Source organism: Taudactylus pleione, unplaced genomic scaffold (genome assembly GCF_031769625.1).
Source record: "Taudactylus pleione unplaced genomic scaffold, aTauple2 ptg000061l, whole genome shotgun sequence".
In the NCBI taxonomy this organism is placed as follows: Eukaryota; Metazoa; Chordata; class Amphibia; order Anura; family Myobatrachidae; genus Taudactylus; species Taudactylus pleione.
This window is the reverse complement of record NW_028284463.1, coordinates 12,879,416-12,897,333: the sequence shown is the minus strand read 5'-3', so window position 1 is coordinate 12,897,333 and position 17,918 is coordinate 12,879,416. Positions and strand designations below refer to the sequence as shown.

General features: G+C 43.8%; 1 protein-coding gene across 1 annotated transcript; it reads right to left on the bottom strand.

Annotated features, from left to right (window-relative positions):
• Positions 1 to 10,953: 10,953 nt before the first annotated feature.
• On the bottom strand, positions 10,954 to 17,898 carry LOC148535067 (uncharacterized). The gene is made up of 5 exons (XM_088464751.1): positions 17,791 to 17,898; positions 15,899 to 16,391; positions 13,630 to 13,811; positions 13,428 to 13,535; positions 10,954 to 12,336 (listed from the first exon to the last, which is right to left on the bottom strand). The coding sequence occupies exons 2-5, from the start codon at positions 16,371 to 16,373 to the stop codon at positions 12,013 to 12,015; spliced, it is 1,089 nt and encodes a 362-aa protein (XP_088320877.1). The 5' UTR covers positions 16,374 to 16,391; positions 17,791 to 17,898; the 3' UTR covers positions 10,954 to 12,012.
• Between the last annotated feature and the right edge of the window lie 20 nt (positions 17,899 to 17,918).

Sequence of the window (17,918 nt, the reverse complement as noted above, 5' to 3'; positions counted from 1 at the left end):
ATGAATAAGACTGTATTTTCTTAGCCCCCCTAACAGTCCCACATGTACAGATAGTGCTAACAAAGACTGCTATAGTGAGATATAACATGTGAATATTCTGATATGTTGCAATTGTATGCTGTGCTTTATACTATTGTCTACACAAAATATAGCCAGAGAGAATCTTGAAGCCAAGTGTGGTGGTGGTGATTCTCTCTCCTGAGGTCTCAGTAATAATTTGGGGGTCTGACATACACTACTGAACTTGGGCTGGTGATTCATCACAATAGATTAGCTTTGATCTATCACTTGGAGGTCCCGTACCAAGATTTCTAACCCTGATCCGTGGACGGACACGTTGGGAGTGACCGGGACAGTGTATTCTAGTTAAAACCCGGGATGAGTACTTTTGCTCAAACTGGACTGCACTTTTTTGGGAAACTCCCATGTCTGTTTGGGGATCCAGGTAAGGAAATCTGTGTATCTCAGATTCTTGATTTTGTTTTTTGTTTTGGGTTTTATTTTATGAAATGACATGTCCAATGAATCTTTAAAAATGTATACAGATTATAATTTTTACAGATATGAATATGAACAAATGTGTTATTGTGTTTAACAGTCTGATAATTTGTTTCCATGATTAGCATAAGTATTGTCCCTTGATACATCTTGTGATCTTTATACTTCCAGAGTGAATAGACAATGAAATACATTTTGTTTGTCGGTAGGTTGCCATATTGATGGAGATTATCTTCAGACTATAGTATTTGCTTATAACAACTTTGCCAATCAATTTATATCCCAAAGGTACAGTAATAGTGTGCCCAGGACTACTAAGGAGACCCACTTTAGTAACAGAAATGGTACAAAAGAATCTGTGTCTGGTTTCTTCCTCTAAATAGAAGTACCGAGTACTGGGTAGAGTTTTGGTAAAACCTACCAGGTACAGAGTGGAGTTTGGATAAACCCACTGGAGAGAGTTTTGGTAAAACCTACCAGGTACAGAGTGGAGTTTGGATAAACCCACTGGAGAGAGTTTTGGTAAAACCTACCAGGTACAGAGTGGAGTTTGGATAAACCCACTGGAGAGAGTTTTGGTAAAACCTACCAGGTACTGAGTGGAGTTTGGATAAACCCACTGGTTAGAGTTTTGGTAAAACCTACCAGGTACTGAGTGGAGTTTGGATAAACCCACTGGTTAGAGTTTTGGTAAAACCTACTAGGTACAGAGTGGAGTTTGGATAAACCCACTGGATAGAGTTTTGGTAAAACCTACCAGGTACAGAGTGGAGTTTGGATAAACCCACTGGATAGAGTTTTGGTAAAACCTACCAGGTACAGAGTGGAGTTTGGATAAACCCACTGGAGAGAGTTTTGGTAAAACCTACCAGGTACAGAGTGGAGTTTGGATAAACCCACTGGAGAGAGTTTTGGTAATACCTACCAAGATAAAGGTTTGTAGAAGCCTCACAGAGCGGAGTTTAGTAAACCCGAACATACGTACAGTGTCAGGTTCTGGGGTGACAGAAGGAATGGAAATGGCACACTTGACCCAATTAAATTACAACAGACACGTAAGTTACATGGCTGCTGCATAAAGAGTAACATCTGTAAGGACAGTAGGTGTAAATTGTTCAGTAAAGAATATTGCTAAAAGTAGCTATGCCCTGATATAGACTGTGAAGCATGTAATGATTTGAAATTTTGGTGTTGTAAATTGTAGAGGTTGTAAACTGAAGGTATCATATACTGATCCCAGAAAAGATCCCAGAAATTAAAATTAGAATAAGAGAAATACATAGAAATGTGAACAACCTCGACAAATTGTGGAGAGTGCTAAATTGTTTATCATTTTAAATGTAAAGAGAAGTGCATGTACAGATTGCAGAAATGTGTTAAATTATTTCAGTTTAGTCCTACGTGTTTGGGGACGCCCATACAATATAATAGTTACGTTTTAAAGAAATTGATTTTAAATTAGATACTGAAGTGTTGCTTATTGTGTGTCTGGGAATTTCATTCGTCTCCCTTTAAAACAATCTGAAGGGAGGGGGAGGGAGTGTGAGCTTGTAATGTACAAGGACCTTCAGAATAAAAATGCCGAAAAGTAAACAAAATGTTAAAATCCATAAATGAGAATTAATGAGCTTAAGAAGTAGTTAACGTAAAAGATACATAAATGAAGGTGTATATTCAATGACATTTAAATATGAAGTTAATGAGATATTCAAATATTTGAAAGTATGACATAATTGTTCACAAAAAAAAGCTCAGTGGAAAATCTCCGTGTATGCTGAGTTTTGTCATTCCACAAGCCAGCAAGCAAATCACAATTGTATGTATTTTAATATGAACCTTTGTTTTGTTTCCAAGGGCTCTATTTATTAACATTATTTTAACTAAAATAAAGTGAAAAAGGGTGTTTTCACACCCTTTTCACATTCTTTTAGTTTCACCTGTAGTTATTACAGGGCAATTGGAGTAGAATTAGTAAAATTCAACTCCAACCCCTAGGTATTACTTATTTTTAGTAAAGCAGATCGCATTTCCCACAGTGTAATCCGACCAGAGTTACTAAAAATAAATTGTAAAAAAATACCGGGGGAAGCCCTGTGATAATAACGCCACCTGGAGGTGGCGTTATCCAGTCTCCCCCGGTTACCGGGCTCCCACTCTGCTCTAACGGGGAGAGCAGAGGCGGGAGCCGGTACCAGTAATCAGCTATGTGGTCTAAACAGACCGCAAGCTGATTGCTGTAAAAAAAAGAAAAAAAAAATGGAAACATTTTTTTTTACTTACCTGAATCCAGGGACCGGTGATCGGGCCTCCGGTGATGGCTCCTCTCCGGTCAGCTGGTCTCCCACAGTGCACTGCGGCCCGGTCATCAGGTGATCGGGCCCCAGTGCAGTATGGGAAATCACCTGATCGGGAAGCCCGGAGAAGATCACCGGAGGCCAGGAGGATGCAGGTAAGTGTAATGAAGGGAGGGGGGGGGGTCGCAGGGGGGAGGGGGGGTTGCGGGGGGAAAATACCGCGACTAGAGTGCGGATGGGATCCGCAGGGACAGAGCTTTATCGCAAGCTCTGTCCCTGCAAGGGATTTATTTATAGTAAATCCCTATGATATTGCCTGAATTCGCAATGCGAATTCACTCGGTAATATCACACTACAATCCGCATTCAATATGCGGATTGTAGTAACTAGAGCCCAAAAAGTGTTTTTATTTTTGCTATAGACATTTGTTTTAGTGATACTACATAAATATGTATGTGTGTTGTATGGTTATAGTATTACGGGGACAGTGTAGGTAATGCTGTCCACCTCTTCCTTGATCCTACACAAGGATTTATTAAACTATTGTTATTTACATATAGGTTACCCATAATGAGTCATTTGGATTGTAGCATTGAAGTGTTAACAATAAGTGTTGAAATGTAACAATTATTGAGAAGATAACATTAATAACATAAGGATTGTCCTCATCTCAGTAAACCTATGTGTATGTGTATTAGAATAGAACACGCATAGCCAAACAATCATAGGAAGATACTGTAGCCCTCGGAATCACCTACCGCTCAATGTGATCATTCAAAGTCTCGCAATATATTGTATCTATCTGGAGCTACTAAGAATGTATTCAGTTCAAATTTATGATCAGCATTATATGCTACAATAACATACAAAGATGGGGAAGCGATTTTAGCTTTCAAACCAAGAGTTCTTAAACGAATAGCCTTTGTTACAAGTAACGTGCATCAAGATATCTCATTAATGTTGTCAGCACTGAAAAATCTATACTGAAATGAGATGTTTGCTAAAGTCCCTGATATGTTATGGGCACAAAGTAAAACAAATATAAAGCTACTGCCCATTTAAATGAAATTTAAACTAACGTGTGACCAGTTAAACAATACCTTTTAAGATCAGTTCAAGTAACCAAATAGGCAGAAGGTTACATGAAAGTAGGGGTATTTAGGGAATGCCGTTCCAGTTGAAACTTGCATTTGTTCCTTATTAAATGGAACACCTCAAATACAAACTGATTGCCCTCCTTTAAGATAATTCATGATTTAAGAGAGATTAATAAAAGGTTACAGGTGTAATACACTAACGATAGCTAATCTGCACACCTTGTTGAAAGACATACCACCCACCTCAGTGGCAACGCAGGATTTCTAGAGGGGGGTTTCCAAATGCCTGATTTTAGAGTGAGTGTGGCCAGTCCATGAAGATGGTAGAATTAGCACTTAACCAGCTTTAATATGTGTCATACAAAGTATATTGTGTGTCATATTCCAGCATATAGAGGACCAGTGAGCACAGTAAGCTATTAAATGCGGCAGTAGGGCAATCCTGCCTGAGCTGAATATTTTTAATTTTTAAATGTGGGTACCATACCAGAGTATTAGCGCAAGTCCGGGAGTCTGGGGGAGCAGCAGAGGAACCTAGCACTGCCCTGGACATATATGTACATATTGGGCTCTATAGCAGCACATCCTTAACAGTGAATGTTTTCCAGATATCCTAATTGGGGCACAGGTTATTTATTACTGGCTGATGCATGTTAAAAGATCCACAGGTGGTGCTAATTATTTCATTTGTGATACTGAGAAGAACATACAGCACTAATAAAATTCTATTATATTACTATTTCTATTGTGGTCATAGTGTGGGCTGGGGAGGGGGGTTTCAAGGCAGACGGAAACCCCCCCTGCGTTTGCCTATGCACCTCATAGTGTTTACTGCCTTTAGTCCCTAATAAAAGAAGCAGTATATTTAGTCTAAATTGCTACAAGGGTATGCTGCAAGTTCTAATGTGAAGGAATTGGCTGTTTGCCAGTGCAATCATAATAGTTATTTGATATGTGGACAATTTGGTGTTGATTCAGAGCAAAATTGCTTGCATGAAATAATAGTATTACTGAGTATTCTGCACAGGCAAAACAAAATTCTAAAGTATTCAAAGATAAAATTGCAATCCATACAGACAAAAAGTTTATTTTTTGGGACATCATATATCAGTAGTATAATTCAGAAAGCAGATGTCCTAAAGCCTTTTTGAGCTTATTTACATATTGTAAGGAGTGAATACTTTATGTAAGTAAATTGTAACTTTTGTATAATGCAAACAAGGGATTGATACAACAGGATCCCCTTTCATTAACATATAAATGAATTGAAATGTATTTTATGAATGCATCAGCATTGGGTTTACCTGATTATAGTAAGCCGTTTATACTGTTTAGTCATGAGTCTAACTCACATGTTTAGGGGGTCATTGAACAATCACATGGAAACTCTTCTCACCTAGACATTGTTAAATGCTGACATAGTGTTAGGACACCCCTTAACTCATAGTATCACATGAAGCTATAAGATCTAAAGCTTAAAGAATGCATTTATCTGTTGTTAAGCTCTGTTATACAATTAATGTCACTCTTAAAGGTACAATGTTGAAACCCTGCGTCATCATTACTTTTGCAGGTTTCAAAAGATGGGAGAGTATAGTGATAATATACAAGTAAATAGTGACAGTGTCAAGGAGGACACTGAAAATATACAACTTTTTATTTTTTGAACTAATGAAGCAGGAATCATTGTCCTTATTTAATTTTTCAAATGTTTCTTTTGAAGATGGAATTCCATACACAAGATATGTTGGCTATGTCAGAGCACTGTCTACTGCATTCCAGTTATCCCAAAGGCTTGTAGTGATACAAATGAGGGTACACTTGAGAGACTACACCTGAAGCTGAAGACAATAGACTGGTAGACCAAGCCGCACGTGCTGCTGCCATAAGTCACTGCTCCCAAGGGTAACCCACTTATGTGGTAGATTGACTTAAGTACCCTCACAAAGCTCCAGGTACAAGCTCCAGAGGCTGAGAAAAGCAAAGCTAGGAGTTAAAAGAGAATGCTAGGAGCTAAAGATAAATGGTGAGTGGGGGGAAGGTCAACGTTTAGGTCTACCAAAAACATTTTATCCAGTTGTAGCCCAGATAATATATGGCGAGGTGCACTTGGGGAAGGATACAATGGTGGCTATCACCAACCGTAATTGGATAGCTCCGGGTCTTGCACAGACAGCATAGGCCTTTGTAACAAGGTGCCTAATATGTGCATTGGAGAATCCGGGTAAGACTGTCCCAACCCCTTTGAAAAGTACTCCCCAGACTCAGTGTTCCTTACAAGGGATACAAATTGATTTTATACCACTGCCCCAATGTTCCAAATGTGATGTCCTCTTGTATGAGCATCATCAGTTACTAGCCCGGAGGGTAGGCGTGTTGGAGGGCAGATGCAAAGACAATGGCCAAGGTAATTAAGATAATTAAGAAAATTATTTTCTCCAGTGTGTCAAGAAAATCATGATTAAGGTCAACTGCAGATATGGTGTGCTATGTATCAATCTTACAGACACAATTAACTAAAATACATAGGGGGTCATTCAGACCCGCTCGTGAGCGGCAGTACGCTCACGAGCCTTTGGTGGGCGTGCCGGCCAGACGGAGGCGTTCCCATGGGAACGCCTACCATCTCAAGCCGGCCCCACTGACATCACTAGTGATGTCAGTGGGAGTGATTTTGGCTCTGATAGAGCCCAAATCACTCCAGGGCTTGCGGCAGCGAGACCCTACCGCAGGGTCTCCGTCGCAAGCCCGATGGTCGCGATGGTCAAGACCATCACGACCATCATCATGGACGCTCGCTATAGCTGTGGGTGGTAACCCACAGCTATGCGAGCGTCCATGAGGACGCTCCAAAAAAAGGTAGGAGGGCCCTGATTCAGAGCGAGCGCTCTGGTCAGAGCGTTCAGCTCTGAATCAGGCCCATAGTTAGGTGTTTTCTTCTATTCCAGTCCTTTTATCTTGACACAGGAACCGCCTGTTTACAACCAGGAAATTGGATGATAATTTGGAAATATACCTGGAAGGCTATTGAGCCCAGATTTGAAAGTTTATTCCAAATCCTGATGAGTACATTTATTTCAATGAAACTTCATGGGAAGGACACCTGAATATATGTCTTCTATTCCAAAGTCTTCTTCCAAGGGGAGTCGGAGTAATTTGATATTGTGAATAGATACATGTTCCTAGGCCCCAAGCCTGACAAAGGCTTGTGGAAATGTATATTTTACTTTACTTTGTTATAAGTTTTATTTTAGCTTTAAAACTTTGAATTTTTATTACAAGTATTAGGCTGGGTAACTGCATATATGGTATTATATGAAGAGATGAAGCAGTAACGATATCTAGACTCGGTGTATAGTATGTTCACAATATAGAAGCTTTAAGACAAATTGTTTGATAATATTACAAATGAAATATTTGATGTGCTTAAAATGATCACTAATGAACTTCAAATTAAAGTAAAGGTTATAGGACAGTATAGACTGATCCTTGAGTACCTTACAACTGCTTTATAAGATATGTGTCTTATAGTGAGACTAGCCTGCTGTAATGTATATAGCTGATGACTTTTCTGACCTGATACATGGACACGTGAAGAAAATCAAGGAATTGAAAGCCCAGTTTAGGAAAACACATGGTAATCCAGAGTATGATCTTGATGATAATAAATGGTTTTCCTAATTAAACTCAGTTGAATGGTCTAATGAATGTAGTAGATGGATATCAGGAAATTTTTCAAATATTGATAAAGGTTTAGCTTAGTTTGTAATCATTTAGATTGCTATAAAATTTGCTGGTTTTCTCATTAAGAAGTTACTTACACTTGACTGTTGTTTCTCCAAGGAAAATACACTAAAGGCCTTGATGATGACTCAAGTCTATGATAGCATCTGTGCCTAAAACAACATTCCAAGTTGTACCATTTGTGGAACCAGCCTCATTGAGGATAACAAGCAAACATGTGGACAATACAAGACAAATTTGGTCAGCACAGCTCATTTTGGTTTCCTCCTAATAATACGTATTGGTTGAGGCGACACAGATGCCTTTCTGAGTATGCTGCAGATTCTGATTCGATTGCTTTTTATACATATTGTTTTTTGTTCATTTAATTTATATATTGTTTGGCGCTATTAGACCTTGTTCTTTTTATTTAGCTTATGTAGACACTGCTCCATTATCATCATCAGTATGTACGGTGCGCTTCAGAATCTCAGCAACAGCGTGAGAACCAATAGGAGCGCTGGATGGGGGCTGTCGTGGCCCTGTGTTCTGCATGCACACTGAGGGCCTGATTCAGAGCCGGACGCTATTTGCGCCCGCTCGTTCAGAAAAAGGGGCCGGCTATTTAAATTGAGCGCTCGCTCTTTGCGGTCTGTTGACGCCTCTGTCTGAGCGAGCGAACGAAACATGCGCTCGCTATTTTGTAAAGACGCCCCCTGGCCGCTCGCATCCTACGTCATCTCCGCTATTTATTAGATTAATCGAGTACATCGAAAGGCGTCTGAACTGCTCGCAGTGCTTGTGGTTGGATTTTCCTACCGCAATCATGCGAACAGTTCAGGCTAAGAAACAACCAAGTGACGTGGTCGATGACGCTGCTTTGTTAATTATGCACACCCTTAAAAAGCCCGTTTTGACCGTTTGGCACGCCTGCGTTCGGATCTCCACTCCCCGTTTTCAAGCACCTTCCCCTGTTACCACCCACAAACGCCTCATCCTGTCACTGAAATTAGCAGGCACTCGCTATTTTGCGAGCGCTCGATTTCCGACCGCACTGACTGGTTGGCGCATGCGCATTACGACCCATACGCATGCACAGTTGTGCAAACATCGCTCAGAGCGAATGAGCGGCCGCTTACGAGCGGCTCTGAATCAGGCCCTGAGTGCATACAGCGCACAACTTTGTTGTCCTGGGGCCCCCACAAGCCTTAATCAGGCCATGGGCAGATGTGTGTATTAGTGTGAGTAGTATAGGTGGGTGGGGTATGGTAGGCAGGGTTGGACTGGCCACAGAGGTAGAGAGGAAATCCCCGGTGGGCCCCACTTCCTGAAAGCCCAGCCCCTCCTATAAGGATCTGATTCCAGGCTGTGCATACAGATACGTCTGCATACACCGTTGCTGCAGTCATGCTAAACAGCCCATCTCGGGGCGCCTGGTCCTGTGTGACTTAGCTAGCGCAGAACAGCTTTTTGCCGTAGTTGGCGAAATTGGGCGTGCAAACGGCCGATATTGTGGCCGATTTCCCCAGCCTAGGAGAGGCGAAAAAAATTTGCAAAATCCCTATTTTTGGGTAAAAATGTGGTGCTTTCTAAACAAAACCCTTTGGACACCCCCCTAATGATAATTTATCGAAAAAAAATTGTTTTAAACAACGCACGAGGCTGGCGCAGGCGATTTTTTATAACCGCTACAAAAATGCCTGCGCCAGCCACGTGCGATGTTTAGAACACTTGACGCATCCTTATGGCCCTCCGAAATACCAGCCCCAATACGTTAAATGCAATTTTCACGGAATTTCAGTGGTCGTTTTTTTTGCCAAAGTCCGCAACTTACGTTTTTTCTCCGCTAAAGTATCGTTGGGGGGGGTGTCCAAAGGGTTCTGAAAGAAATCCCCACATTTTTGACCAAAAATAGGGATTTTGCATTTTCTTTCTTCTGATCTGGGATGGAGAAAACTTTTCTCCAGTTTTTTTTTGCCAATTGCATTTTCACCTGTTTTTTGGCCAATAACATCCGTTTTCGCTGCTAATTGAATATGGCCCTTAGTGACAAAACCACTTCATGAGACTGCACTGATTAATTTTATATGCAATATTTGTATACTGAGTCTGAATCTGTATACGAAATGCCACGTTGCAGCAGCCGTGGGGTTTTCTTGACGCCAAGTTCCGCTGTGCTTGGTATACGGATTCAGGCTCGGCTGGTGCCAGACTGTCCAATATTTTAAAGTAGCAGTCTTAAGCAAAATCAACCTGATTTTGCCTATTATTAAAAGACTGCTACTTTAGAATACAGTGCAGTCTCGCACGGGACTCGCCGATGTCTCAAAGCCGCAGCCTATTACATTTACCCCTAGATCTTGTATTTAAACCTAGCTGAGACCTAAGGTTCTACATGTACAACTATTTATTATATTTTTATGCTATGAAAAGACTGTGGAATAACCGGCTGCGTTCTCTGGGGCCAAGCTGGACGCAAGACTGTTTTCCGAACACAGCTTTCCTGTTTTCGCACTATGGACCTCATTCAGAGCTGCTCGCAAAATGCGAGTGCTCGCTCTGAATGAGGGCGGCCGCATCTAAAAAATGATCCGGCCTCCTGGCCGCTCGCTAGAATGTGGGTTACCACCCACAGCCTTAACGAGCGACCAGGTTGATGGTCACGATGGTCAAGACCATCGCGACCATCGGGGCTTGCGACGAGACCCTTGTGGTAGGGTCTCGTCTGCCGTAAGCCCCAGAGAGCTTTCGGCTCTAATAGAGCCGGAAGCTCTCCCACTGACATCACTGGTGATGTCAGTGGGGCCGCCCACAAACGGAAGGCGTTCGCTTAAGAACGCCTCCATTTCTGAAACCACCCCCCTGCCACGCCTACAAAACGGGGCGAGCTGCCGATCAACATCGACAGCCGCCCCTTTTGTAGTGAGCCCCGGAGTGAGAGAATTTCTGTCTCGCTCCGGGGCTTGCGCAGTGCTTCCGCTGCGTGAGCGCAAAGCAAAACATCGACTCGCTTGCGAGCACTCAGGCACTTGCGAGCGAGTCTGAATGAGACCCTCTGTACGCTCTGCAGCTGATCCTATGTAAATGGAGAGCAATGACGCAATGCTATCACATCGCTGCTTGCGGCTGAAGGGCTGTGACTAACATGCCCAAAGAACGGACCATGAGCAGCAATTACAGACGACTTGTGTTCAACACTGCATAGACTCCTCTGTTATCAACTTTAAAACGTGTAGGAACGCGGGGGCACATCTCTGAAACCTTTTTTTTGGTACGCCCCTATTGGTTACAGCTTAACATTCGCAGCATACCAGAAAAGAAAAGAAAAAAAAACACCAAATATATTTGAAGATTTTTTTTTTTTTCATTTTTTCATAGACAGGAAAAAAAAAAACCCTCAATAACATTTCCAAGATTTTGTAATAGGTGGGTGAGAATCCGCCAGTACACGCCCAACACCAACCCACAGCGCCAAATGAAAAAGTGTATATTTTGCAGGTTAGCCTACTGTAACATAACATTAACAGAATGTGGTAAAAGTTTATAATTAAAGAAATAAAAAGCTCTTAACAATATTTCAACAATCTGTCTTTGTCATTAATGGTGAATATAGTCATCTAAACCCCCTGATAATTAATCATGTAAAATGAAGGTCTGTAAAAGGTTACCATTTTTTTTTTCTTCCAGCTCAGGAATACCAATATATTGTGCGCAGGGTCACATGATCTGACCTGAAAGTCACGTGACTTACTCAATGGCTTCTAGATACCTACGGTCATTTTCATAGAGCAAAACAGGTCCTCAATCTTGCTGTAGCCCTTTTAAGATGGCCTGTTTGTCAGACATAATAAAGGCTGTCTCAGGGTCTCCTCATTCATTTAAACCACAAATAAGGTTAAACTGTGGGAGGGGTTAGGCTGTATTTCGGCGTTTAGACTTGGCACGGTGTGCCTTTTTATTATTTTTTTCGCCTCTCCTCCCTACCTAGGCTTACTTCTAGGTTGCAGCGGCTTCTCCTGAGGGCAAAGAGGTCAGACATGCACCGTGAAGCTGCCCTGGGTGGGCCATCTTGGCGCACTCCGGTACACAATTAGTGCTTTAGGCAGTGGAAAACGTACACGCCTTATCATCTCCAAAGTGTTTTCTGCTGCATTTAGAAAAAAAAGATAAAAAAATAAAATAATAGACTACTGTTTTGCAAATCGCTCTATGTACTCTACAAACAAGCCGTACCCACTAAAGGCCCATTGCAAAAGTGATCCCACCGCAACGGTAAAACACCCTTACATAGGAGGATAACCGCACACAAACATGGTGCCTCTTTTGTCCGTCATCTTCCCAGGTTAAGCAAACAATACTCGGACAGGCTGTATTGGCCGGGGATAACGTCACTGCTCCTTCACAGGAGCTCCATCTTGAAATGTCCGAAATCGGGGAGCGGAGCCTCTGGCTCCTGGACACTGCCAAACGGCATGCAGTTCTGAGAAAGCTTGGTCAGCAGCGTTGCACCCAGTTGCTGGATCTGTGACAGCACCTCCTGGTGGTTGCACAGCCGCTGCCTGAGCTGCTCCTGTTCCCACCGGCCCTGCCTCTCGATCAGAGTCTGCATGACCTGTGTCAGTCTGTGAAGTTCCCCTCTTACTGTGTCCAACTGCTTCATGCTAGCTTCCGGCATTGCTGGGGGGAGGGCTGCCGGCGCTGTCTGCGTGCTCACATCTTTCAACTGCGGCACAGAAAAAAAACACAGGAACATCAATAAAGTTTATTGGAGAAAAAAAAAAAATAGCAGTCTGTAAAATGTCATACGAGTGGTCCCTGTAATGTAAACCCATAATGAATGCACAAAGCCGTGACATGTAAGAGGTAGGCTGCGCCTCGGCTCCGTCCAATCACTGCCTGCATTACTGACACAGTGCTACTTGACTTCAGAACGGTTTCCGGTTGCCGATGTTGGGACAAATAGCATTGCTGCTCTGGCAAAGGCGAGTTCCCCCGCACTGCTGCGCCCCGGTATGGAACCCCCAGAATTCCGGGCTTGGGAGGTAGAGATGGGCGCTGGTTAACAATGACAATTTATTTGAAGTTACCCACTAATATTTACAACAGACCGTTTCAAAGTCAAAATAAAAGAAATCACGTTTATGCACCATTAAAGAAACACTGAACAAAACAGTAAAGACAATCACTGTCTTCAGCTTAAAGCTTACCATAGACAGCGATAGCACGTACAGCTCGCCAAAGGAGTAAACGCCTGATGCTGGCTTGGAAGTAAAGTGGACGTGACGCACATATTCGACGGCATGCGGCGTTGTTCGCATCTCAAGATGGCCGTATGTGTGCGCCTGCTCGGCTACGATCAGTGAGCATTTGCAATTGTTCTATATTTGGCTTAAGAGGTACGCCACTAAAGAGGTGTAACTTTGATTGCGTCCATCTCTGCATAATGCACCCCCAGTGAATTTTGCCTACGTGAGAACGCCTGGCTATAACCCAGTTCCATCCCGTCAGTCGGTGGAGTAGATTTGATTGAAATGCTTACGACTGTACTATACTTGCGTGCGCCCATCTAAGAAGCATTCGCAGTTCGAATACACACGGTATATCCTGCATTCCTCATATTACATCAGAAAAGCCACAGCTTGCCTGACCACAAGTTACTGTCAAGAAATTATGCCAATGAATGGACGCTTTGAAAAGAGGGTGCCCAACACTGGGCTTCTGGCCTTGTACACGCTCAGTAAACTCAGCTCACAGTGTAGCTGCCCCACTGCCCACAAAGTCAGGATCTACGGGGTCCTCTCTAGTCCTCCATACCTCAGCGCTTGGTTTGGCTGCTGGTCTGGCAGCATGTTGGTGGCCGGCAGCAGGGAGCGGGTATTGTCCTCCGTGATTCAACAGCTGAACCCCGTTTTGAGATATCACCTAATAGTAAACCAACAGAATAAATGGTTATACATGACAAGTATCCTCTATCGTAGGTTATCAAGTGTCCACAGCTGGACTGCTGACATATTACCCTCTTCTGCAAGCTGATGGCTCTGTCCACGATCTTCTTCGTGACCAGCAGTGCTGGGTTCTTAGCGGTGGGGAGGGGCGTCCTCGCCCTCCCGTGAAGCTGATAATGAGGCACTGGGTGGGCGGGGCTGGGACGTGGCCCATTCGCTGTGGGATGTTGGGCCGGACGCACAGTGCAGGCTCCTGATATACAGAGAGAGGCCGTCATCTAATATTACAATGTAAGGGATGATTCCACAAACTAATCCACCCCCTCCTCCCCTGCTCCCATAGAGGTCCCGGATTTGGAGGAGGCTTAAAAAAAAAAAAAAAGCCTAATCTCATCTCCAGCTCCTGACAGGTCTATGGCTAGCGAAGTTGAAAGTGATCATTATTGTGTTGGGATCACTGTAGAAGTAATTTCTCTATTGCATCCTAGAAAATTATAGACAGATCTTTCAATTATTAGAAGTCTCTGGGCATCCGCTATACAATTATCTGTCAGATATCTGTCCAATCTGGCTGGTTGGAATGAGAACCTGGCAATGTACGGGAGCAAATGACAGTCGATCATATGGTTTTAAACACTGAAAAAAGTACAAAAAAATTGTTCTAATTGGTTACATTTGTGTTTTACCCAATTTGTCTGCACAACCATTTTTGGCTGTTTTCCAGTGTTTGTGAGCAAATGGACGATTGTCATTTGATCCCACACATTACCAGGTTTTCATTCCAACCAGCCAGATTGGACAGATATCTGACAGAAAATTGTATAGTGGATGCCCAGCTTAAGTAAATCATCCCCAGAGTTTATAATGGGCTCTAATTGCAGCCAACTCCAATACAAACCCTGCGAGGACCTGAATTCCAGTGTAGAGGGGATGCCACAGTCATGGGTATGGGTTGGACAACCCCCTTAGAGCAGACGGTATGCAATTGCTAAGCATGAACAATAATTAATGTGCCATTAGGGTGACGCAAATCTTAGTGAGTTTAAGGCCCGTATTCAATTTGAGGCGAAAAGTCCGGATCCGCGATGACATCATTTTCGCCTGTTTTGCTTTTACCCCGTATTCAATTTGAAAGGCTTTTCGCCTAGGCAGAAAACCAATGCAATGTACTAGGCGGAAAAGTTTCGCCTATTAATAGCAGGGGGAAAAAAGTGCAGAATGGGGGTTTTGGGGTGCAACATTGTGGGAACTCCTCTGCAGCCTTCAGAGAGTCCCCCAAAGGTAAACTGTGTCAATTTAAAAAAAAAAAAAACACTTATGGACACCCCAAAAAATGACTTTGAAAAAAGGGGCGAAAAAAAAAAGTTGGGGTACAAATTTAAAAACTAGCGAACTTGACTCTGGGGGCAGTCCCCAAGTATGCCCCATGTGTTTGTTTTTTTTATTGCGACAGGTGGATTTTTCACGATTTTTTCAACTTCACTTTAGCAACTTTTAAATATGCTGACCCCCATTTTCAAGTACCCCAAATTTGCTGGGATAAGTTAATTTCTGGAAAAAATACTCCTCAATCCTATTCTGCACCACTTATAGAAAAACGCTATTTAGCAGCTATTGAGCCCGTTTAAAAACACCAAATACCTTCAAGCAAGCCAAATCGGGGGGTACAATAGCTAACCCCCATGTCAGAGAATCTTTTGGGGGGTGTCAGGCTGATTTCCCCAAATCTGACAGGACTTTCTGCCAGTTCAAGTTTCGCAAGGTCCCGTTTTCGCGTACTTTCAAATTGAATACGGGGATACACGGGCACACGAGCGATACTTTTCCGCCTACAAAACAGGCGAAAAGTCTGGGCCGCGAAAAAATATTGCGGCTCGGCTCAAATTGAATACGGCTCTATGAGTTATGAACTGGAGGCGTGGAAGTGGTCTTTGGGAGATTGCCGCTTGACTAAAAGAGCCATGCTCCATCTGGGCATACAGTTCAGGATTTGTTTTTGGGACAAGATTGGTTTACAGACCACAGGAGGCGCAGAGTAAGGATCAGCTCTGACCCGCACAACTCCTCCCTTGGGCTGGAGCAAACATTTGCAGACCTGCACATAGGTCGGGATGTAGATTCCGGCACTGGAATCCCAACTGTAGTCAGAATCTCAGCTCAAGGAACCCGTCCGCAGGCATCCCAATGGTAAATATTAGGGTTAGGGGGAGGGTTAGGCAGGGATGGGGGGGTGGGGTTAGGAGTATACTGACTGCGGGCATCCCGACCATCATGATGCTATACCCAACCCTGCTAACTGATTGGCCATAAGTAAACTAGTTAATTGACAAAAAATCTCACGTGTCTGTGCCACCGTCTGTGTTTGTGGAACCATCTGACTCTGTGGGACTGTCTGACCTTGTGGCAGTGTCCTTGGGGCACTAATTGGCGGCTCGAGGGACGGGTTTCCTTTGGATAGAGACGTCACGCTGACTATTTTGATGCCTTCCTCTTTGTTGTCTTGCTGCCTCACGTCACTTGCTGCTTGCCCGACCTTGTGTGCCTGAGGGCATCGATCCTTACTCTGACCGCCATTTTCCTGCAGAAGGTTCCAGAGCTGGGCCTGCTCCCAGGGCTGTGCCTTTGCAGCTGAATTTTGTGTGGGGACACTCGACCTCTCAGGTTCGATGTTCTTGCGCTTCAGGAAGAGGTAGATTGCTTGTGGCGTCACCTTGATATTGTCTAGTTCAAGGACCTTCTTGATCTTGCGAAAGCTGAGGCCGGCTTTCCTCAACACCACGATCCTGTGCTTGGCCTGATCATTCAGTCTACCCATAGCTCCTGGGGATTATGACTTTATATGAAGGTGTGAAAGGAGAAAGTCCTGTGTTATTCAGACACCAAGGAATATTGTCACAAACATTTATTTATTATTGAATGACCCAGATCTTTTCTTTACAAGAGCAAATTTATGGAGATTTCTCCACTCAATTCCCCCAACTAAGAACTTGGTGAATGGCCCCCGAGGTGTGGAAGTTACATACTCCTGTCATTACCAGCCAAGAGGAGAGAAAACAATGGTATTGCTATACGTGGCCGCATTCAGACTTAAGCGAATCTCAGAATCAGGCCCACAAGTTATGGCCATACCTCTCCCAGCTCCCCTCCTCCTAATACACAGACCTCTCCCAGCTCCTCTCCTCCTAATAAACAGGCATCAGGACACTGATCTCTCCTCCTAATACACAGACATCAGGACACAGACCTCTCCTCTCCTCCTACTACACAGACTTCTCCCCTCCTCCTAAGACAAAGACATCAGGACACAGACCTCTCCTCTCCTCCTAATACAAAGACATCAGGACACAGACCTCTCCCCTCCTCCTAATACACAGACATCAGAAAACAGATCTCTCCCCTCCTCCTAATACAGACATCAGGAAACAGACCTCTCCTCCTAATACACAGCCCTCTCCCAACTCCTCTCATCCTAATACACAGACATCAGGACACTGACCTCTCCCCTCCTCCTAATACACAGACATCAGGGCACAGACCTCTCCCCTCCTCCTAATACACAGACATCAGAAAACAGACTCCCCCTAACACACATCAGGACACACTGACCTCTCCTAATAATACACAGCCCTCTCCCAGCTTCTCTCATCCTAATACACAGACATCAGGACACAGACCTCTCCCCTCCTCCTAATACACATACACAGACCTCCTCCTCCTAATACACAGACATCAGGACACAGACCTCTCCCCTCCTCCTAATACACAGACATCAGGACACACTGACCTCTCCTCCTAATATGCAGCCCTCTCCCAGCTCCTCTCATCCTAATACACAGACATCAGGACACTGACCTCTCCCCTCCTCCTAATACACAGACATCAGGGCACAGACCTCTCCCCTCCTCCTAATACACTGACATCAGGGCACAGCCCTCTCCCCTCCTCCTAATACACAGGCATCAGGACACAGACCTCTCCCCTCCCCCTAATACACAGACATCAGGACACAGCCCTCTCCCAGCTCCTCCTAATACACAGACATCAGGACACAGCCCTCTCCCCTCCTCCTAACACACATCAGGACACAGCACTGTGTGACAGATGAGGTTCTGGACAAGTTGTTGTGGGGAGTTTCAGTAGCTCCCAAGCAGGTAAAGTATGGCAGGGCATGCTGGAACGTAGTTCCCCTGAGCAGAGTGTGTAGGTTATGTGTAACCTAGGATGATACCTACCCGCACGCCGCCAGCCGCCCCTGCACCAGCCATGATAATACAAGGTCTTTGTTTTGTTTACAGGAGAAGGCGGAAGCAGCAGAGGCTGCTGGGATACAATAACCCCTTCCTCTCCGTGCTACAGAAAA

Bases quoted from the DNA above. Each gene is read 5' to 3' on its own strand.
- LOC148535067 (XM_088464751.1), bottom strand. From the start codon at position 16,373: ATGGGTAGACTGAATGATCAGGCCAAGCACAGGATCGTGGTGTTGAGG. The intron at 13,812-15,898 runs GTGAGATTTTTT...TCTGTATATCAG, and splicing joins ACAGACGGTGGCACAGACAC to GAGCCTGCACTGTGCGTCCG. The intron at 12,337-13,427 runs GTATGGAGGACT...TCTGTGCCGCAG, and splicing joins CAGCCAAACCAAGCGCTGAG to TTGAAAGATGTGAGCACGCA.